The 22754-nt window shown below is 45.0% G+C and overlaps 1 protein-coding gene across 2 annotated transcripts; it reads right to left on the minus strand.

Moving 5' to 3' along the window:
- Positions 1–3378: 3378 nt before the first annotated feature.
- On the minus strand, positions 3379–20970 carry LOC146177840 (uncharacterized). 2 transcript variants are annotated; one of them, XM_084580608.1, is made up of 4 exons: positions 20732–20970; positions 17617–17706; positions 13403–13498; positions 3379–3566 (listed from the first exon to the last, which is right to left on the minus strand). In XM_084580608.1, the coding sequence occupies exons 1-3, from the start codon at positions 20931–20933 to the stop codon at positions 13404–13406; spliced, it is 387 nt and encodes a 128-aa protein (XP_084436734.1). In that variant the 5' UTR covers positions 20934–20970; the 3' UTR covers positions 3379–3566; position 13403. The 2 variants fall into 2 exon arrangements, with proteins under 2 accessions (XP_084436734.1, XP_084436733.1); XM_084580607.1 differs by having other exon boundaries at positions 17617–17739.
- Between the last annotated feature and the right edge of the window lie 1784 nt (positions 20971–22754).

A 22754-nucleotide genomic window follows, 5' to 3' on the forward strand; every position in this document is an offset into this window, starting at 1 on the left:
TCTAGCCACAGCCTTTACCCCCGCCCATGTAAAGGCCTTTCAAAGGCGGATGAGCGGCTCTTACTCCGCCTCCATACCAACACACTGCTGTGCCCGGCAGCTCTAAAACACTTCGACCCTGCTTTCTCTGGCAGCTGCCCGCGCTGTGGGGTGGTGTCTTCGGACATCTACCACACGGTGTGGGCCTGCCTCTCAAATCCAGCTATCCCCCCTCACCCCAACCCAACCCGGGAGGACTGGGAGGCGACCTTGCTCGGCTGCTCCGACCTGAAGGCCCAACGGGCCTTAGTCGGGCGAGCCCGAGCGGCGGCAGACGCCACTGGGGTCCCGAACTAGGGACCTCCACCTAGTGTTTGTGAAGGTTGGCCCCTTCAGGGTCAGCTCATGCATAACATCCTGTATTTGTATCCTAGATAAATGTTTTCCACCGCCACCGCAGGGGAAGTCGCCAAGTTTTTTGTCGACCGAAATCCTCTGCGACACGCCGCCCCAGAAGTGCACATTACGGACAGGGGAACGACATTTACGGCGCTGCTCACTCAAGTCGTCTTTAAATACAGCCAGAAAAGCCACTAGAGTAACACCGCCTACCACCCGCAGAAAACGGATGTACAGAGCCTGTGAAGAAAACTATTGAGGACTTGCTCGCAATGCATGTCAATGTCGAACACACGACATGGTACTACATACTACTCTAGGTGATATTCGCGTATAACTCGGTTATCTAGGTGACAACTTTCTGCGCGATGCCACTCCCTTTTTCTAGGTTCTCGTGTGTTCCGTCCAAGCCACCGATTCCATCGTACTGTAATTTTCGTGCCTCCTATTCCTATTCTGTCTTGCTCAGTTGCATTTTCTACAACGCCAATGTCTTAAGAAAAGACATGCTCCCTCCGCTAATGTCCCTACCCTTTGCTTTAGCTACCAACTCCATCTGCCGATCTCCTTCACATGGGCCCTTTCATTCTCCGCTGCAAATCCGCGAACTGTGCCCCACAGTTGTCATAGTGCGCTGCGGAAGAGGGACATACAAGGCACCAGTCTGCTACAGTCCCGTGCTCCGGAAATTGTTCGGTCCGCTGATTACCACCCGATATTTTTGGCTCAGCTCTGGCTCCTTTGTTTCCTGTCTTCGTAGAGTTCGAAGGCAGGCCGTCACCAAATCGGGAGATCCGGTCGATTGTGTTAGTTTATATTTCAAGGGTTGTGGTTATTTTCTAGCGTCACTTTTCTCCCTAGTAACCTAGAACACTCACAGAATAAAGATTTTACACCCATTCACAAATTGCGGCACACCTTCTTTGTCGGTATGGGGCCTCGCTTCTCAGCGCCAGAATCCAGGCTCCTCTTTTCTCTTGAGTTAATCGACTCACTTCAAAATCGTTATCTCCCTAGATGGTCTACTCGCCAGGCTCCTGGCAGATCATCCTTCCCTCGCCATTTCGCTGTGGCTGTTGGTGGCCGCAGCAGGCGTCTTTCATCGCCGTTACCGCTGCTGACCGCCAGCGCAAGTCACATTCTCAGAAACTTGACCTAGATGGGGATGGTTGCGAGAGAATCGGATATCCTTTTGGAAACGACGCTTTTCTGCGACCAACATCGGTATTCCTCCGCAATTCGTCTGTGCAGCGCAAGCCCCTAGACCTAATTACAAGTTGGAACAGTTGGGGGGAGTGGGCGTCTGCCACGTCTGCTCAGTTCGCACACACACACACACACACACACACACACACACACACACACACACACACACACACACACACACACACACACACACACACACATTACTGGAAAAATTGTACGAGATTTGTACAAGACTGCTGTACGCAATTATTGCTGCGTACAGCCTAGGTGAACGTACAGCCTAGGTGAACGTACAGCCTAGGAGAACGTACAGCCTAGGAGAACGTACAACCTAGGTGAACGTACACCCAACGTGGCCGTACAGCCTACGTGAAGTGTACGACACACATGGCATGCATGACTGCGTAATCCCATCACAAAACTAAACGCGTATATATGCAGAGCTGTATGTTAAGAGCTGCCACTGGTCTGTGGGCCAGATGTTTCATGTCCTATTTTCTTCTGCTCCTTGAGGTCTGCTGCATGCCAAAATTTAATCAGTTTATCACCACCTGATTTGCCCGTCCCCTTCGCAGGTTGAATTGGGAAGTTGCGCTTTCTTGTCATGTATTTGACATCGTCGATCAAGTGCAAACCTTAATATGTAGCAGGAGTGTAATGTCACACAATTTATGTTTGGAGACTCTTCAGTCTGCATTACAATTCTTGTATTTGCATCAAAATGTTTTGAAAATATGTATCATAGTACTGTTGCATGACAGGTGTGTAAAAAATTAGAGCAGTGCAGAATCTGCATTGGAGTAATATGAAAGCACGGATGCTGCTGTTGGTTGCTTAATTCACTTCTTGTTTACCCATTTTAGTCTTTGGTACTTTCAAATTGCGTGCCAACACCCTCCTATGCCCCTTTCCGGCTCTACTTCCGGTTGCGTGTCACATCCTTGACGTCACCCTAATTGACTGATTTGACTATTTTAGTCTTTGGTACTTTCAAATTGCACGCCCAATCCCTTCCTATGCCCTTTTTTTGGCTCAACTTCAGGTAGCGTGGCGTCAGCTTGACTGGTTTAATTAACATGTATTTGATACATCTCGGCCGCACCCTAACTGACTGACTTAACTATATTTTAGTATTTGATACATTCAAATGTGTCGCCAAGCCATTGGATCACGGTAGACAAGCGGAGTTGTGAACAGCGTTTAACGATCTGGGGGTGGCACAGTGGTAAAGCGCTTGGCTGGGGATCCAAGGGATGGATGTTAGATTCCCGGTGGAGACAAAAATTTTTTTTTTTTTGAGGAGGAGTCGCACACCTCTTAAGCGTTGCTAGGCAATGCTGGCAGAGCTTGGCGAGGAGGCTGCACAGCTGGCCTTGGCTGTGACGTCACACGCATGCGCAGAACTAGGCTATGTGAAGCCACACGAAGCTGCAGTCTGATACGCGTAGACAAGCTTTCGCTTCAAAAGGTACGGCATGCAAAAACCTGTGCGTGGTTACCGACCCGCACACAGCGTGATGATTGTTCGGGACTCAGGATTCAAAAGATGCAAAACAGCAGTGTGATCTTAGAGGACGAGAGACATTGACATAGGAATGCTACCATGCTATAGTGATACTCTGCATGGTTGCAAGGCTTCTACACCACTCCTCATGTTTGTGTTGCGCATAATACTAATATCCCAGCTTTAGGCCTTGTGCAAGGCCTCAATCAGTGTTTGCTGAAGTTGTGACAAAATGTTTTGCCGAAATGATGCCCTCCATGAGATATGCCTCATGTGTAAAGCATGCATGCTTGGAAAAGACACGTGTGGTCACCTGGATTGGCTTTATTCATGCCATGTCTCAGCATGGCTGACACACTGCGGTCACAAAACATCTGCTTTCGGTCCACCAGTTTGGAGCTTGGATATAGGTTCCCTTGTTCTGCTGCTGTTGACCTGTTGGGTTCGGGCTTGGATACAGGTTTTCACTGTGCGAGGTCTGCAAAATGCAAAAAAAAGCAGGACTATATCCCAGATCCAAAAATTCAGCTCATGTCTTTCCAAACATTTTGGGAAAGGGACAAGTAGGTGTTATACTATTATTTGACAACATTTCAATTCAAAAAGTTTCGATTCTGAACTACAGAAATCTGAGGAACTGACACGAGCATACAGACTGTTCAGCATCAGACTCCCACAAAATTTAATACCTCAGTCGAACAGATATTTCAAGGGCCTTCGAACCATGTCCTATCGATCATTCAGATAAATGAAGGGGAAATGAGGGTATTCGTTATAATACATGAAGAAAAGAAGCCAACAGTCGGCGAGGCCAAGGAAAGCACCGGGGATTGTACTTTTTTTTTTTTTTTCAATTTTTGCTTCGGTAATCACACAAATTAGTAATGTAATCTGTTTAGGGGAAAGATAAACACAAAGTAGAAGCAAAAACAATGTGCCGATGGTGGGGACCGAAGCCACGACCTTCGAATATCGCGTCCGGTGCTCTTCCAACTGAGCTACATCGGCCGCTGTTCCACCTGCTACTTTCTTACGTATTAATGTTGTCTCTATACGAACCTTGAGAGTGTTCACCAGCGCCGCCCTCAACCATAGCGGAGGACGTGGAATGTCCTGTGTTACCGCCAGCGTCACATAGAATGTGATCAAGAGCGAGGGCGAAAGCTGTGCTTTATGCTACCTATGGCTTCAAGACTTCCAGAACCGAGACCCCTGTAGGCGACAAGCAGATAAATGAAGGGGAAATGAGGGTACTCATTATAATACATGAAGAAAAGAAGCCAACAGTCGGCGAGGCCAAGGAAAGCACTGGGGATTGTACTTTTTTTTTTTTTTTCAATTTTTGCTTCGGTAATCACACAAATTAGTAATGTAATCTGTTTAGGGGAAAGATAAACACAAAGTAGAAGCAAAAACAATGTGCCGATGGTGGGGACCGAAGCCACGACCTTCGAATATCGCGTCCGGTGCTCTTCCAACTGAGCTACATCGGCCGCTGTTCCACCTGCTACTTCCTTACGTATTAATGTTGTCTCTATACGAACCTTGAGAGTGTTCACCAGCGCCGCCCTCAACCATAGCGGTGGACGTGGAATGTCCTGTGTTACCGCCAGCGTCACATAGAATGTGATCAAGAGCGAGGGCGAAAGCTGTGCTTTATGCTACCTATGGCTTCAAGACTTCCAGAACCGAGACCCCTGTAGGCGACAAGCAGATAAATGAAGGGGAAATGAGGGTACTCATTATAATACATGAAGAAAAGAAGCCAACAGTCGGCGAGGCCAAGGAAAGCACTGGGGATTGCACTTTATGGGTTTGGTCCCCACCATCGCCACATTGTTTTTCCTTCTACTTTGTGTTTATCTTTCCCCTAAACAGATTACATTACTAATTTGTGTAAGTACCAAAGTAAAAATTAAAAAAAAAAAAAAGACGAGTACCCTCATCTCCACGTCCACCGCTATGGTTGAGGGTGGCGCTGGTGAACACTCTCAAGGTTCATATAGAGACAACATTAATACCCAAGAAAGTAGCAGGTAGAACAGCAACCGATGTAGCTCAGTTGGAAGAGCACCGGACGCGATATTCGGAGGTCGTGGGTTCGGTCCCCACCATCGACACGTTGTTTTTCCTTCTACTTTGCATTTATCTTTCCCCTAAACAGATTACATTACTAATTTGTGTGATTACCAAAGTAAAAATTAAAAAAAACACACAAAGTACAATCCCCAGTGCTTTCCTTGGCCTCGCCGACTGCTGGCTTCTTTTCTTCACCTATCGATCAATGACATTTGTACACCGCTTCATGAAAAGCTACAATAACTACAAAGTCAAGAGAGCAGTGCAAAACTGGAGATTTAAACGGCCTTCGAGAAGTAGAAGTGTGCACTCTTGGATATGGCTCAGCATACACGGCTAAAGAATAAAAATAAACCTGAAAGATTATGCAATCCTACATATATGATCATATGAAGATGCACCTCGACTCAACCTTCTGCCTCTGCTCCAGAGTGAAGGAAACAGCTGTTCCTCTACTCAAGGCTTGGTTAGAATTCATGACGGCCTCCGAGCGTTCCTTCCAACAAAGTCTTCTTGAGAAATACCATGCGGAAAGAATGCATGGAGACCTTGACTGAAACCTTTAGTCCCAGCGATCCTCGAGGCATTTTTTTTTTTAGAAATGAAGCTTTACTTTAATCGCTACTCGAGTGCAGGAGAAAACTCAAGTTTTCTCACGAATTTCAAAGTTGCAATGACGTTAATATAGGGCCACTTCGACCTCCACTTGCAAACATGAGGCATTGTAGCGTTCACACGCTGTGCGGACTTCATTCTACTGCATACAAAGCCTTTCATTAAAGCGGATACAATAAGATTCACAGACCCACTCTTTGAAGCATTGGCTCTGTGGGAACCTCAATCTGACTCGAAAATACTGAAACATTGTTTCAAGTACGACCAAGACAAGTCTCCCGAAGTCCATGCAGCTAACGATGAGTATGGATAGCTGTTGTCAGGTGCAGCTTTTAATGCTGTAGTTGATCACCGCATTATACTGCTGTGGTATAGGCATATTTCAAGTTGTCACCGGATGCCTCAGCAACATTTCAGAGCGTGCCGAGTGCCAAATTGCAGCAAGCATTTGACGGCTAACAGCAAACAAAGCATGTGCAGGGGTTTCTATGAACCACTGTGAACAGTGGTGCAATTGTAGGGAATGGCATATTGTAAATAGGAAGAGGGAGCTACCGGAGGTGCAGTTGTGCCATGGAACACCTGTGCTGCACACATCGATGGCTTGCTGATTGCCTCGGTGCATAATGTTTTAGATGCACGGTGCTGTGGGGAGGGGGGGTCAATTCTGTCTTCAGAGTGGCTCAGGGATATTCGCAATCAAGTACATTTACAATTACAGATCCTAGCTTGCTTGGAAACAAGCGGCATTTGATTCTGGAAAGCCAAATTTCTTGGCTGGGGTGCATGCGCTGCAATATGCTTCTTTGCACTTTACATGTGCTCAACGCTCACCGCCGAGCACTTCGAGTGCAAAAACGCAACTAGGTCACTAGATTTCACAGCAATTCTAGCACTTCTCAATGCCTAAATCCTGTTCTACACAAGCTTTATGTCAATGACAGAAAATGTTGCCAGACGTGAATTGTTTTCAGCCATTTTTCACAGCTGCCTTATTCATGCAGTTTGCAAAACATATTTTTGTTCTGTTGTGGCCAAAGAAAGACACAAACGCAGGCAGCCAGGAACGTGAGTTTTATTCACGAATACCTTTGCTTATATAGCCCTTGTCTTGCGCATGCGCCTAAACTGACATCTGATATTGCGTAAAACAAGGGCTATATAGGCCGAGGCGTTGGTGAATAAAACTCACTTCCATTCCCAGCTGCCTGCGTTCGTGTCTTTCATCGGCCACAACAGAGCCGTTTTACTAGGCTGGGACTTTTTTTTATGCAATAAAGCAACTCAGGCTATGAGTAGTGAAGTGCTCCAGAAATTCCAATCACCTGGGGTTCTTTAATGTGCACTGATGTTGCATAGCAAACGGGTGCCTTACTTTTCGTCGCCATCAAAAAGTGGCTGCCGCAACCTATTAGGCTGCGACTCTTGAGGCAGCTTGTTGATGTTGTTCAGAAGGACTTCACATTTGAAAATGACCAGGTTACACGTAGTGGCATGTACTTTCCAGGCCAAATTTTGGCCTTTGTCTTGTCCCTGTAAGCCATGTGTGCTGCCTAGAGTGGAGGGATATTTCTAGAGGATACAAAGTCATAAGAAATGCTGAAAAGCATTCAAGAATCTCAACTGAACCTTGAGTAGAGAAGACTGTTTTCTTCACTTTATAGAGCTGAGGTAGTGTCAAGTCGAGACATGTTTGTGAATTCGACCCCAAGGGCAAAATTTGAATTAAAAACTATTCCACAGGCATAACAGACTCATGCCCTAATGTCAAGTCCTCTGAACGTTCAGAAGCAACCTCTATATTCACAGGCTAACAGAACATGTTTCCCAGGATGCATGAAAAGGCAGCTGTGAAAAACAGCTGAAAACACCTCACTGCCGCTGTGATACAGTTCATGTAGAACATGACATATGCATTGAGAAATGTGAAATTTAGTGACCAAATTTGTTTATTAAGGTTTGGTTTGAAGTTGCTGCTACACGTGCTCTTTGACCTTGCAGGGCTCAGGGGCAAGGGGAGAAAACATGCATGCTGCTTTGCAACGTATGCACCCAAACAAACAAGTTGAACTCCCTGATTGGTTTACAAACAAAGCTGGGAGCCACAATGGTCACTGTGCTTGAAAAGCCATGCCTTCTGCCTACCGTGAATGTGTCTCCACAAAACGAGTGAACCAGCCACTTAGACAGCACCGCGAGTCTGAAGACGTCTGTACTACCCTGATATGACAACTAAGCCATTGATGCCTCTAGCACAAATGTTCCTTGTTCCAAAGGCTCAACTGCGCTGCTAGTGGGCCCCCAGCTTCCTTTATACGTATGTGCTAAGACCAAAAATGGGAAGACTGCCCAATAGGGGGTGATGAAGAGGCCATGTTTGATGTTTCAATGTCCGAAAGGGGGGGGGGGGGGGGCTGCCACTTTCAGGCAGTGTCTGATGAGTCCTAATCTAAACATCCTGAGCATACACACATGCAGCAGCAAGCGTGCAATACATGTCTAAAGGTGTACGCCGAGATATCTACAGGCCGTCACCGAGTGTTCTCGCTATGTCTCCATAGCTAAAGCAAAACTGATCTGCGTGCCCACCACCGCAGTTTTCTCTCAGCACCATCGGAGTGCTGTAAGTCTTCAGTGCAAAACCATTACTAGCCCTTTTACACGTAATGTCGTCTGCGACCGTTGTTGGCTGTGATGGTTCTGAAAGAAGAGCAATCACGCCATTGTTGTGCATAGAGCAGCTTGGTAAGATGAGGCATGCGGCTGAGCTCAATACAGGAGGATCAGATGGCGTGACATTTGGAAAAACCCTTTAACGTGAAGTGCACCGAGCAGCTGCCCTTAGTTCAGATCGAAAGCGAAGCCAGCAAAGCATCTATATCTACTGTGGCTGCATTAGCTGTGCACCGCTGCCTACAAGAAACGCAGTACATCAACTGTGTGTGCAGCCAGCCACACCTACTCTCGCTCAGCTAAAGTCTGCTTTGATTGATTTCCTGCTAAGCCAATGATGCCAATGGTGCTAGTGGGGCCTTTGATGGAGATGCTGGCAATTAAGACGTGGCTGCTGATTCCGCAGTGCCGGTTTTGCAAAAGCCATTCTTTGCAGGCAGAAGCCCCTTATCGAAACATTTAGGGCAGTGATCGTGCAATCAGAAAGTTCGGTCAAAAATCTGGTTTTCTGGAAAATCAAAGGGTTGGAAGGTATGTACGCAACATGCCTTTCCCCACAAGTGTGTCCCTGTCTCTGGAAGTCACCATGCAGAGCAAACTTGCTCTTAGTCCTCAAATGTGTATCATAGCTCTGCATTAAGTAGGTTCTGAAACATTGCTCCCATATAGTGACAATTTGAAATGTGCAGCACCACAGAAGTATGTGATGATCAATTACAGCATTGCAGTTTGTGATAGGCCATGGTTATGCATACTTGGTGTCAAAAGCTGGGATGTCAGGAGGGTAGCCAAAGCTGTATCCACGAAACAATATGCCAGAAGTTCTGGGTTGAACAGGGTTGACCTGGGCCGTCACTCAGCCAATGCTTCACAAAACAGATCTGTGCATACTCACTGCATCCACTTTTGTGAAAAGCTGAATAAACTCGCAGAACAAAGCACAAATAGCGAGCAAATGATATAATGTCCCGTGTTTACAAGTTGAGTGGCAGTCGATGAGCCCTCAAGGTCACCTAACTGCCAACAAATGAAAAGCAGGCATTGAGGGCTGCATGGAGTTGAAGTTCAAGTGAAAGTATTTTTTGTGAAGTGCCAATTTCCTGTCACGATACTCAATCTCACAAGCTGTACGCTGCCCTGCGAATGGCACAAGAGCCCTGGCCCATTCAGGATCATACAGATTATAATAGGTAATTGTGCTCCTACGTGCCTCTTGCTCCTTGAACTGACCAGGGTGAAAATGGGGGCACAATTATCTACAAAGGCTCTTTGCAAAACTCAAGAGTATCAGCTATCCTGCATAGCGCAATTCCTGTGGGAAAATATTTTTGCAGGTCCTGGGTGCACAGTCACGTCACACATGGATGACGTAGCCTATACGACACATATATGTATCTCCTAGATTTTTTTTAACAGATGCGCACTGCTCAGTCAAGACGAGATGCGCGGGAATGTAGTGAGCACTGATTCTGTGCGTTTGCAATTTTTTGCTTTCGTTCTGTTTCTTTCGATAGTTTAGTGTACAGCTTGTATGGGTATGCAAAGCGACGCGGGGACTCTGGAGTTGAGTCGGCTTTTTCGCATCATGTCACCGGGATGGTGCGTTTGCTCTCCGCAGTGTAATGAATATGTGCAAGAGTACTTGCCGTATGTGGGGCTGCATATATTCAGTACCAGAGCTTGAGTTATTTGCGTTATACACATGCAGTTTTGTAGTGGCGCAAAAAATTATTCTGTCGAGACAGAGTATCTTCTGAACGGTGCATAAACATTGATGTTTGGATTAAGCCATGAAATAGTATACAAGATGTTTCACATAAGGTTTGGTTTGGGGTTTAATGCCCCAAAGTGATTCAGGCTTGTATCACATAGCGGGCTTAACTTAAGGTACAAAACCTGCCCCAGTGCACGGGCACAGAAGCAGCCAAATCTTCAGTGCTCCCTCCACTGCCACTCAGGCTATCGCAGCGCACACCTCACTGCTACGGGAAAAAAGGAGCAAGCGTGCATACTGCTCTGTGCTTTGCCAAGGGCAGCTCCAGGCGGTCACTCGTTTGAAACAGCACCACCTGCGCTGGCCAAGCCCCCCCTCCGCCCCCATTTTTTTATCCTCTCTGCACTACTAAGTAAAAAAAAAAGGAAGAAGCATACATGCTGCTGTGCGCTTAGCTCGGAAAACAGCTAGACCCCCCTCCCACTACCTCCACTCCCCCTTCCCACCCACCCACAATTTATTGAGCGCCCCGGGCAGTTTGAAGCAGTCACTCGTTTTAAAGCACTTTGACAGCCAACCTCCCAGTACCCTTTCGTCCTTCCCGCATAGACGAGAAAGACCTTGCAGCCCTTTTCTCACTCCCTCCCAGTAGAATGAAAAAGGAAAAAAAAACCGCCATGCAGGATATGCAGGAATAATACAGACACGTCACTTTTGTGTCAACAAGGTATGAGTTGCTTTGGCCTGAGCAGAAGATAGGGAGGACTAAAGATTTGACTGCTTCTGTGCACAGTGTGTTAGAGCACAGGGCTCAATCGGCCACCTTTGTACCTTAAGTTAAACCCGTTACATGAAACAACTATAGTGCTAAAAAATTGTTAGTTCAATAACTAAGCCACATCTTGTATAAATTCACAGCTTAATTTCAAACATCAACATTTATGTGCCCTTAGAAGATGCTCTCAGTCTTGACAGCTACTTCTTTTCACCACTACAAAACTGCAAGTGTGTGGTGTGCATGTGTGCAAATAACTCATGCGCTATAAATATGTTCGCAGCCCCACATAGGGTCAGTACCCTTGCACATTTTCATTACAATGAGGAAAACAAACGCACGATCCCACTGCGAAGAAGCAGACTCATGACTCAGTTCTTGTGTCGCTCGAATATCAGCAACCCTGCCAAACCACCAGAAGAAAAAGAACGAAAGCTAAGCAAAAATTGCGAACACACAGAATCAGTGCTCACTCCAAATTCCCCTGCATCGTGCCTTTTGACTGAACAGCGCTTTTCTCTCAAGAAAAAAAAGAATACAAACTCCACGAGTAATGTGTAGGTGACATATAGTAGGCTATGTCAATGAAGTATTATGTGATTGTGCACTGAGGACCTGCAAAAATATTCTCCCAATCCCCGTTGCAGCAGAAGTTGGGTGCCATGCTGAATATTTCTGTATTAAGTCTCATGTTATGCACGAATCTTGGGAGGAGCATGCCTTCTCTATTGAAAACCAGAAGGGAAGGGAGGGGGGTTATGAATGGTACCTGTAAGGTTAAGGTGCTCTTAAGAGCTTAATCCCTTTAATAGAGAGAGCAAACCAAGGCAGAGTGGAGCAGGTAATGGATGTGGTCATTGTCACAAGAGATGTCTCTTGGCAGCACCCTATTTCTGCCCCCAAAACAGGTTTTACCGCCACAGTGAAGGGTTTTCGCTGAGGAGAGAAGCACTGCAGAAGTATTCTGCCAGAACAACCCCATACATTTGCTGAAACTTGTGAGTTCTCCCTCCTCACTCACAAATCATGAGGATGTGCTTTGGTCTACTCTCCATGGAAGGGGTATGGTATCGGTTACCTTTAAGCCTCAAAACAATGCTTTTCACAAACATGCACATATTTCAAGGTGGAAGCAAGGCCACCTGTTTCTTGCCACATTTGTTATCATCAGCAGCTGCATTTCAATGAGGACAGAAGCCAGCAACACTTTCCTCAGTAGTTTGTAGTACCTCCGCCACCAATACAGCTAGCCGAGAAGTAATAACTGCTCGACGTGATTCCACATGCACAAATTACATCAGCTTAACACTTAAAAGTACAGATAACACTGAATTTTCCCATCCAATTAAGCGCTCAACCACTTCCTTCTCAGTTGCTGCAGTGCTACTGGCATCCCGGTACGTGGCATTCCAGCCATGGCGGTATGGTGAAAATCTGCAACCAGTATGCACTCAAGAACTCTGATCACATGTGGCCGGCCTGCCACTACTCAGAATACTGTCAATCATATTCAAATGAAAGGTTGGTTGGTTGGTTTGTGGGGTTTAACGTCCCAAAGCGACTCATGCTATGAGAGACGCCGTAGTGGAGGACTCCGGAAATTTCGACCACCTGGGGTTCTTTAACGTGCACTGACATCGCACAGCACACGGGCGCCTTGCTTTTCGCCTCCATCGAAAAGCTGCCGCCGAGGCCGGGATTCGATCCCGCGTCCTTGGGAACAGTAGTCGAGCGCCGTAACCACTGCGCCGCCCCGGCGGGATTATTCAAATGAAAGATGGTAGTACTTATGTGAAAGCAGTGCAATGTCAAGACTACTGAAACCTATATCGACTGCATTGCCCCTACTGTACTCTGCTAATTTAACTTGCAGTCAGAGGAATATAACTAGCCCAACAACTGCAGCAACCACAGTGAAGGTGCATGAGCTTCACTTCAAGGTGTACTATCCTCACATCTTATAAAATCAGCTGGTAATGAGATTTGTTTCAAAACTTCTGGCTTTTCCTACCTTAAAAAGAAACTTGCATTTTCTGTAAAATAGCATTTTAGTGAATAGAATGCAGAAATGTATAACACAAGCTAGCTTCAGCTTGTCCTCAATGTCCTTTTATTACCCTAAAGCTGAACATGAGCTATGAGAGACATCATGAAAGAGGGCTTCTGGGCTAATTTCCAGAGCCCTCCCTCTTCCACAAAAAGTTCTTTAAACTGTGCACTGGCACTGCCCAACATGTAGGCAAATTTGCATTTTGCCTGTATCGACAGGCCCCAGGCACCATTCCATTCCATATTCTCAGGCTCAGCAGCCAAATGCCATAGCCAGTAAGCAATGGCAGCAATCAAAGAAAACACTGAAGAAACCTGAACCTCAAAATAAACATAAGGAGCCACAAATGCAATAGTAGGTTAGGCAGATAAGAAACTACACATGCTGAAAAATGTCTTCAGCACTTACATCAATGTCCTACTTGCCCATCAAGCACTGTGTGATTCTGGCAAAGGGTATTGTAGAGCTTGAAGAAGCCATTGCTTTGAAGCCACATGGAGCTTGCTGTAAGGTAAAAAGTACCATGAACCAACAAATCAAAGCGTAATATAGTGCAAGACCTACATGCAGAGGCTTTGTGAGCAAGAAATAAAGGCATAGAATAGGAACACCACAATACTTTTTTTTTTCTTGAAATGATGCGTGGCATGCTGGTGTAAGTCACTGTATGAATTCGCCTCTGCCTGCTAAGTAATCCTAGATTAATATTTTTTTGGATTCAAACTTTCACTTTAGGATTGAATTCGTTGAAGGGCGACTGCCTATAAAGCCAGAGAAGAAACAATGTTGACATCACCCGAGACATACCAACACTGAAATAAATCCTTTCACTCCATCTCGTCACCAGCCTGGCAAAAGAACAGGTCAGGCATCACAGTGCCCCTAGTTACAAATAAAGCATTTACTTGATTTTAACTGAAAGTACATTTTAACATCAACCTATCCATAATCCACTAATGCCCACTAGGCCCAAGATCAGACAAGCTCTCCCTTTATGCTTTATATCGAGCGAGCCTCTTAATTTGTAGTGCAGGGCCTTAATACATGCCTGTAACTACAATACTACTTTTCTAAGAGATGTGGAACTTCATTAGAATTCATTTTATGACCTAAGTAGCAGAAATTGTATTTTATCTTGAAACAAGCAGCCCGAAAAAACAAGGCTGTGAAAGGAGACAAGACAGGCGCTAACTTGCAACATATAAAGGAGTCAAGCAACAATGCAAACCACTCAATCACTTATAAGCAGAAAGCAAAACATGAGTCACTAAAATTTAAGAGCACTTCCCTAATCTAGATATCCCAACTCACTGCATGTTAACACGATGGACGGCTCACTAGCACATTCATTACCTAGTCGTGAAATGCCTTCAGCTTCAATGATTTTCCAGCTGATTTGAAATGGATGACAGCCAGAATGTGCGCAGCTGAAAGAAACTGAAAGCAACCAGTGCATTCTTTACAATGCACAGCCAAGTTGGTACCTCTACCTATATCTACATAAATGGAACCGCTCGGATATTTTAGTGATTGATGTTTTGCTGTCTGCTTATCAGTGACTGAGCAGTTTGCGGCGTTGCTTGGCTTTATATATTTCATGTTTGCATTAATAAAATTTAGTTGCGAGTTACTGCCTGCTTGCCTCCTTTCACATCCTTGTTTTTTCGTGCTGCTACTTTCAAGATGACGCCTTACCAACTCATGCAAATTGCCATCCTTCTCAAAGTATGTTAGTCAAAGAAATTTACTTCATTTGGTACTGACCAACACACATGACCAGGTTTGATGCAACTTAAAGGCGATCAAAGAGAGTATCATCATAAAGCATGAAAGTTGGCTCAGAAATGCACCTCTCCATGCCAGTGTAGCTTGCACAGACATGAATTTCTGTGGTAAACAAAACACTGGGCTGCTGCAAGGGTGGTACAGCAGAAGCAGAGGGTGCTCCAACAGTAAGAGGAAATATGGCATTGAATCTTGCTATACACGGAGACATGTTGTGGGCTATGCAGCCAAGGTACGAAAGGAAAGGAGACAAGTTTTAGTCTCTTTGCCGAGGAGAGTGGTTTGCTCACTATTTGGGCTAGGCATGTGCAGGCTTGAAGTGAAGGGAGAAAGTTGGAGAGTTAATGCAAGGTCACTAGCGCTGAAGTAACCCACTCTACATGGCAAGGGAAGAGAGGTATGTTGCCTTTACTTTCTTGCCTAGCTTCAGCTGCATAGCCAGACATTTAACCCTGAGTATAGTGATGTGCTACCGTGTAGAATTAAACACTGAAAGTAGCACAGGAGTACAGCATCATTATTCTATCCATGATAAACAGGTAATACAGGTAAAGAGCATGCTGCGCTCTAAGGTTGCTGACGGCGTATTTACTTATCTTACATTAAAAAAAAGGTTAGTGACCCATTAATATGATACTTCTGCTATTATGAGAACTCCACAGCTATGTAAATTGCATGAAGAAAGTGAACCTATGGATAGCTTGCACTGACGACTCACTAGGCACCCACTGGTGAACCAAAAGTAGAGCAAAAATCTGTCTAATTTGCATTCACCATCTTCATCATGCAGGTATTGCAGACACTAAGCACAGTTCACCATCATAGCACTTATGATATCATCCAAGCCATCTATAAAAGCTACCCAGATTATCACATGAACATTTCAGTAGAGATATGACTTTCCAAGGGTCATATTATGACACTGACCAAATTCTCATGAAAAAAAAAATTATGACCAAATCAGCACCTTTCTCGGAGTTCAGTGCATGGGCGTGAGATATGCTTTTACACTTCTTTTCGTCAACTGCTACTGTTTCAGGAAAAGGGGTCATCAAACTAAGTAACCTGAGTAGAGTTGCAAACAACGAAATTTAGGAGTGTGGTGAGGGGCAGACTTTGTGGCATTGCGAAGGTACTCTACTAATGCTAACAGTAGGCAGCCTTGATTTGATCATGGTGTTCAACATGCCAAAGAAACTGACTTCGAGGGTCAGCCATTGTAGATAGCTCTGGATAATTTCGACCATCTACGCTTCTTTAATGTGCACTGACACTATAAAGCACATGGGCACCTAGCATTTTTCCACCATCGAAATGCAACCACCCCAGCTAAGACCGAGCCCGCGTCACCCAGCTCACTAGTCAAATGTCCTAAACGCTGAAGCTGCCACAGTAGGGTGTAGGCAGCCTTGAGGCAGGGTTGCATTTGCAGGCATGTTTTGTACAAGTCAAGCTTATATAAGCTAGGTATGGCCAAACTGTGGCTCATGAGTAGCATGAGGCTCCTTGCAAAGTCCAGGTGCAGTTCACGACTGCTTGGCACCTGTCCACCTCTCACCATTCACAGTATTTCTGCATCTACAGCCAGCTTCTTTTCTTTTTAGGAAAAAACAAAACAAAAATACAGCCAGCTTCTCTGTTCTTTCCCCTTTAAGTTCCAAACCACCTTTTGTTTAGTATTCTTTTGAACAATGAAACAATGTGCCACCCTATGGACACACATCTAACAGAGCTGCTCACGACTGTAAACATGCTCATTCGAGAACTTCAATCTGCTTGCTTTACAAATGGGGCAGTAGAGGCATATTAACAGTCGTGGCATGAGTTCTTCACTCTGACCACCTGCTTTGTTAAATAAAAAAAAAAAAAAGTCATTATCATCATTTACTTTGCTCTTTGTAAAATTGCCTTTTTAGTCTAGAGTTCTCATTAAAGGTATGGCAGCTGTTGCTGTAGGCCCATAGTTAACGAGCTGTCTGACATATGCCCGCACTGCACTCGCTTGCTCATACATGGAGCTGAGCCTTAGCAACCTTCGTGGTGATGCAAAGAGATGTTTGCCCATGCTAACATCTTGGCATTTCCATAATGGCGCAGATCAGTGTCTCCACTCCCACTTGTGCTGTGAGCATTCCTGTCACTAGCACATATTGAAACCAAAAGCGATGGCAGCAGGCAATGTGACATATGCCAGCAGAGAGATGTTCACTTGCTTTTCCTCCACACATAGTGAATTACAATCCCAGAACTTAAGTGGATTGCCCGCTCCACAACAGAGCACCTGCATCCAGCACAGATTGTGTCCCGACTGTGTTTGGAACTCATGCTAGCGCAAGTAGGTAGTGCCCATGGACTGACAGAGGAATTGCCAGTCATTCTGTGCGCTAGCCTGTGCATCGTGTACACATGTCGTCTGTTTTAAACCTGTAATAGGTCTTAGAATGGTGTTGACCTCAACAGTTTATGCCATTCTTTCAGATAGTCTAGTGCGGGCAAGCACGGTAAGATTTCTTTGGCACTATTCTCAAATAAAACAAAGGCTCAGATCACTGTTTTCACTGTTTCAGAGTTGAGGAATGGCTTTGAGTTCACAAATAGCACACTAAGATTGTTTCTGCACATAGTTTTCCAGTCGCACTCTGAGCTGAGGTCTTTAAAAAAGATTATTGCAGAATACTGCTGCTCTCAGACTTGCTGTCCTCAAAAGTGAGCACTAGTTCATGACAGCAATTTGCATTCGTAGCAGCGGCAAGTACCAATAGTCGATTATTGCAGAGGGCACAGCAAGCGCAGCAGAGACAATCTACTGGAAATGGTAGGTGCAGCTGAACACATACTCAAGTAAATTTCCAGCCGGTCCTGTTGATTTCGGCAGAGCAATCCAGACTGCTCCATGGAGCGATCTTGGCTCAGCAATCGCTCCTCATCTGCATTTGGAAGATGAAACCTGTGTTCCGGATCTGCATTTGGAATACAGTTGGTCCAAAATGAGCAGAAAAGAATGTTCTGTAAGTGACCACAGTCTGTTATTGGAATTCACCATTAACAGAGTTTTACTATCTACCACCTCGATCTGCTCATAATTTAAGTAGCATTATAAGTCTGTGATCCTGCAGGGACCTCCGATCTCACACAAAGGATTCAGTGGCGTAGCAGGCACAACACACATCAAGAGGTGCCAGATAGTGTAACTTGTAAGAAATGTTATGCTAACTCTTCGTTACTTGCTAGCAGAGCAAACAGTATGTCCGTCATCAAACCTTCTTTTAAACCCTACTTCATGGCAATGGAAAAAGGCATTTTGAGTCCACTTGAGGTCTAACTTAGTACAGTAGCGATGAACAAGCCCCTGAGCCTGCCATGTGCCAAGGCGTAAATGCGCTTCACTGTATTGCACGAGTGAACAACCGGAAGGCTGGAAGCTTGAACAATCTGTTTCCAGAAAATGGTGACGTTGTTTGGGCAGTTAGGTTGGAATAATAAGCAAGCACTCTGCCCGTACCTTCATCTACTGGATTTCCTCTCAAAGGTATGTATGCCCAGCAAACAATGTCAGCAACTTAATCCAGGAGTAAAATCACAGCATGTTCTGAGGACTTCGATCATAACATTGAGTTTTTGATCATTCCAGTCACCTCAACACAAATCCAAGACATATGTGGCAGCTTATGGAACATTCGCACGTACAAAACACACCGAGAAATGCAAGCCAGTCAGTCTAAAGGCAGCCTATCATCCTCATATTGTTCATAGCCTTCCTAGTGCCACCAAGTTTGCTTCCCTACCACCCTCTGAACATGCAATGTTCCACCCCAACTCGGGTTACACACAAGCAGTGCACCAAGAAAGGCAAAAGTTCATCCCTAGCTCCCACTACGTCAACTCGGAAGAATGTGCAGAGTCGGACCAGATATATAAATTTTCACAAGAGAATTCAGTCAAGTGCCATCTTTCCATCTTTCAACTTTACTTGCTCTCTAGCAGATCTAGCTTGGATTCATTTTGCATTCAAAGCTCAAGTTATGTTTCAACAACTTCAACATATTTATCAGGACTGCAGTGCAACTGCCTCTATTATCCAACCCTTTTTTTTTTTTTTTTGCTGAAGTTGACATGGCGAGTGAGCAGTCTAGTTATTCAATAATTTTTTCCAGTTTTAACAGACAATTAGAGAAATAATTTTTGTGAGCTTTCCTTTTTAAAGCTGCTTTGCTGACAAGTTCCTGCCTGCAAGCCAGTGAAGAAAATGTGGGATTATAGCTATCTGCACACTTCCATTAAATGATCTCAACACTGACATGATGATCAAGTGATATCTAGGAAGATATTGGCACCAGCGCAGCAAGCAGTCTGCTGCTTGTGCATCATGACGGGCCAATGCTATCGAACTGCCAAACCTTTTATCATGTCAAAACACGCTCACCCGATCAATTATGAATTGTGAAAGGCTACGCACTCAAAAGTGGAAACACATCCATCCAAAAAGTAAAAAGAAGTAAATTGCAGAATGTAACGTGACTGTTCAAACCATGTATGGAAGTGCATGCGACCACCAAACGATTCATAAATGTGGTAGCCATTCATGAGCTAGATCCAGACACACCACCACTTGTTGTTGCGACTAAAGGAAGAAGATAACGAAAATGCATGGGCCTACTACTGGCTCTGTAGCTGAGCCACCTCCACTGCCTCGTGCGGACAGAAGAGAAAATAGAGAAGAAAAAAGTGGGAGAGAGAGGCACGTCGCAACAGCCGTCGTCCACCACTGAAACGGTAGTAGGTACAAAGACTGCCTACAACAGATAGAAATCCAGTGGCAGGCTAGCCCCCGCCGCAAGCTGCGGTGACCTACCAATCGCAGCACCGTAGGGCCAGGAGCAGCCACCCCCCGAAACCACTTCCTTATCAACATCTACAGTTGTTTCTACAAAACATGCATAAATTTAAACAAAAACACCACACTGGAATGATACCTTGAGCAAAGGCTTGTTTTGCTTGGAATCCTGCATGCACTCCTCAATTTAAAACCTGCATGAATTTCATACACTGAGTACAAAAAAACCTGCACACATTTTGATTCACATTTCATATCAGGGAAGATGTCGATGGGGCATCTCAGCACAATTAGTTCAGATTTTTTTGCTTCATTTGTAGATAATTACACAAGAAAATCAATACTATTGGTACTGTTGAATGCATAATTAACTTTACACCTTACTGCTATTTTTGGACTGAAGGCCTGAGTTTGGTGTCTGTCATTTATATGCACTTTGTAGTTTTTGTGGATTACTTCAGTCAAAACAAATTATGCAAAAGAAAATGTGAAGCCAATACAGGTGAAAAAATTCAAAAATAGCTGAAAAAACTTTTTTTTTTTTTACCTTCTACTTGCACCCAAGGCTCGACAATGGTGCTTTAAGTACGATTACAGCTGAATCATACTGCCGTCGCGTGTTCGCAGGCTCCTTATCCCATAATCCGCAATATTTATAGAACATTTGAATAATGAGCTAGCCCTGTCGTAACGCAGGTAGGTTTTACCGCTCATTCAGTCCGTGTAAATTCAATGCACAAGCGCCGGTGCTTCAACTGCAGCACAACGTAAGGACCGGGTCGAGGCACTTACGAAGTTGCCCATACTAAATTCTTGCCGAAGGCTGAATCGCAGTACGGCACCGGCATCATGCACCCCGCAATGAGCTTACGAATGATGATTTGTACGGCATATTTTACTCCAATCGTGCAGCCCACGACACTGTCTCTTTTCCAAGACACTGCAAAAGCATTAACACCCCCCCCCCCCCCCCCCCTTACTTTGTCAAAACCAAACAACCGTTGGTTATGAACGCGTCTTGTTGTTTACGAACTAACAAACTAGCATTGTGTTGGCATGCATGACCAGTTCCGCTCTGTTTTCAGAAGAATGTGCAGGACAGAAGGAAATTTACTTACATCTGAGATGCCAAACGTGTCCCGGGTGGTGACCGCCCTCCGTCAGCGTAGTGTTTCCAGTGAAAGCGCACAAAGGAAGACGCACTATCTGTTGGGCACGCCGGCACACTTTTTGCACAGGTTTACACAGAACCTGACGACGCTTCTGCACATCGCACGAGCTATTTTGCTGCGCTTTGTACCTCGCAAATCTCGAGAGCATGACGCCGCCAGCAGCACAAAAGAAAGCGCGACGCCGCGACGCCGCCACCAATGGCTATGACTAGCACTACAGCTTCGGCTGCTTCGGCTGGTTTCGACTTGTTTCGGTTTCGGAAGTTGCCGACTTCAACGGCTTTGCTGTTCGCCTAACAGCGGCAAGCACGATGTCAAGTGTCTACGCACTAACGCTACATGTTTGTCGTGTATGCGCGCCTGTAGTTTGCGCATTCAGAAATGTGGCGGTGCTAGCGAAAGCTAGCGGTGGCGGAAAAGACCACCGTGAGTTTCGCTCCTTTTTTTGCAATGCTGGAAAAACTATGCGTGCTTGTCATGTACGTCGGGTTGACAGATAAGAAATGCGTTGCGGTGGTTCAGCAAATCGGAGCTTTGGCCCAATGCATCGCCAAGTTCCTTGCGAAAATTCCTGATCATAAACAGCGACAGTGGCCATTGTTTTAGTTGCGTGTTTATATTGGAAGATCAAGTGATTTGTTTGGAAACAGACGTCGAATCCTGCTCGCACACTGTTCCACTGGTCACCCGCGAGCGATACTTTCTTTTGTGATGTGTGCATCACTACTATCAGTGTTCAACTCTTGAATGGTGATGAAATTTTAATGGCTCTAGCTTATAGCAAAAGCAAAAACAGTTGTGTGAAAGCATGGCGCCTGCAGTCAGGCAAGATATGCGACATGCAAAAATAGCTTACCGGTCAATTCTTCAAGCGAAGACAGTGTGGGGTGTTTACGTGGGGATCCGGTAAAAACGTCCCCGGAAAAAATGTCCCTATTTTCGAAGTAGGAAAAAATGTCCCCGAACGGGGCTGGAGTCTTGCGCTATAGGACGTAGACTACGTTTCTCCGTGGCGAACTGCAATGATGAATAATGCATGTAAACTTTATTACAGCGGTTTCACCTGTCGGCTTGGAATTGACCGCGAACATCGAATTGATGCGGGCATTCATGACAAAAAAAAATTATGGCAGCGGTAATACAGTGACAGTGACATGCTTTAATTTACGCAGTTCTTGTAAACATTTCGGGCCCCCAGAGGACGCAGGTTCCATATGATGATTACATTTAACTTAAAGCCGAGAAAGAATGGCATAACATTTGTTGGTTTTTTTCATGTGTGTTCCAGAATAAATCTTTTTTAGGGCCGATTTTGGCCTTGGGGACGTTTTTTAGTTGCCGCTTCTTCAGGGGACGTTTCTTCCGGAGACGTTTTTTCCGGGGACGTTTTTACCTACACCTGTTTGCGTGCACGTTACTTCAATTAAGCACTAATGAAACTGACCATACAAATATTTCAACTTGTCTCTGTGGCCTACAGCATACATGCAGTAAAGAAGCAAAAGCAGCCAAGCTGCTTGTTCCATGCAGCATAAATAATTATGCACTGCTGTTGGAAACTGCACAGCATATATTGGTGGACGATCGTTGAACGTGCAGCTTTCTTCAGTAGGTTACGCATCTCGCGTGACGCAGCCTACAGTGACACTGAAAAATATGCCATCTAAAAGACATTTCCTTGCAATATTATGCTGCAGCATATATGTGTATAGTATGCATAGCTTCGAGATGCAACACATATACTGTTGGTATCGCCCCTCATAAAGTACTAGGATTTTTGCATCTTTTCATCAGTCTAAGATCACCGACTCAATCGTTTCTTTTTTTTTTTTTTTCATTTGACAATGAGACTGACAGCATTTGCAAGTGTCATTATGCAGCAGAAAGCTTCAATTCAGAGTAGTTCAGTTCAGCAAGGGTTTGTTATAGTCTCAGGAAACCTAAAAATGGTGTATAGATGTAGATGTGC

Source organism: Amblyomma maculatum, chromosome 10, assembly GCF_055883805.1.
Source record: "Amblyomma maculatum isolate TAMU_Amacu chromosome 10, ASM5588380v1, whole genome shotgun sequence".
NCBI lineage: Eukaryota > Metazoa > Arthropoda > Arachnida > Ixodida > Ixodidae > Amblyomma > Amblyomma maculatum.

What these genes read in the sequence shown, in the direction of transcription:
- LOC146177840 (XM_084580607.1), bottom strand. Translation starts at nt 20,933, where the DNA reads ATGCTCTCGAGATTTGCGAGGTACAAAGCGCAGCAAAATAGCTCGTGC. An exon ending in ACACGTTTGGCATCTCAGAT is followed by an intron (nt 17,740 to 20,731) that starts GTAAGTAAATTT and finishes TTCCAAATGCAG; the next exon opens with ATCCGGAACACAGGTTTCAT. An exon ending in CCGGCTGGAAATTTACTTGA is followed by an intron (nt 13,499 to 17,616) that starts GTATGTGTTCAG and finishes TTTACCTTACAG; the next exon opens with CAAGCTCCATGTGGCTTCAA.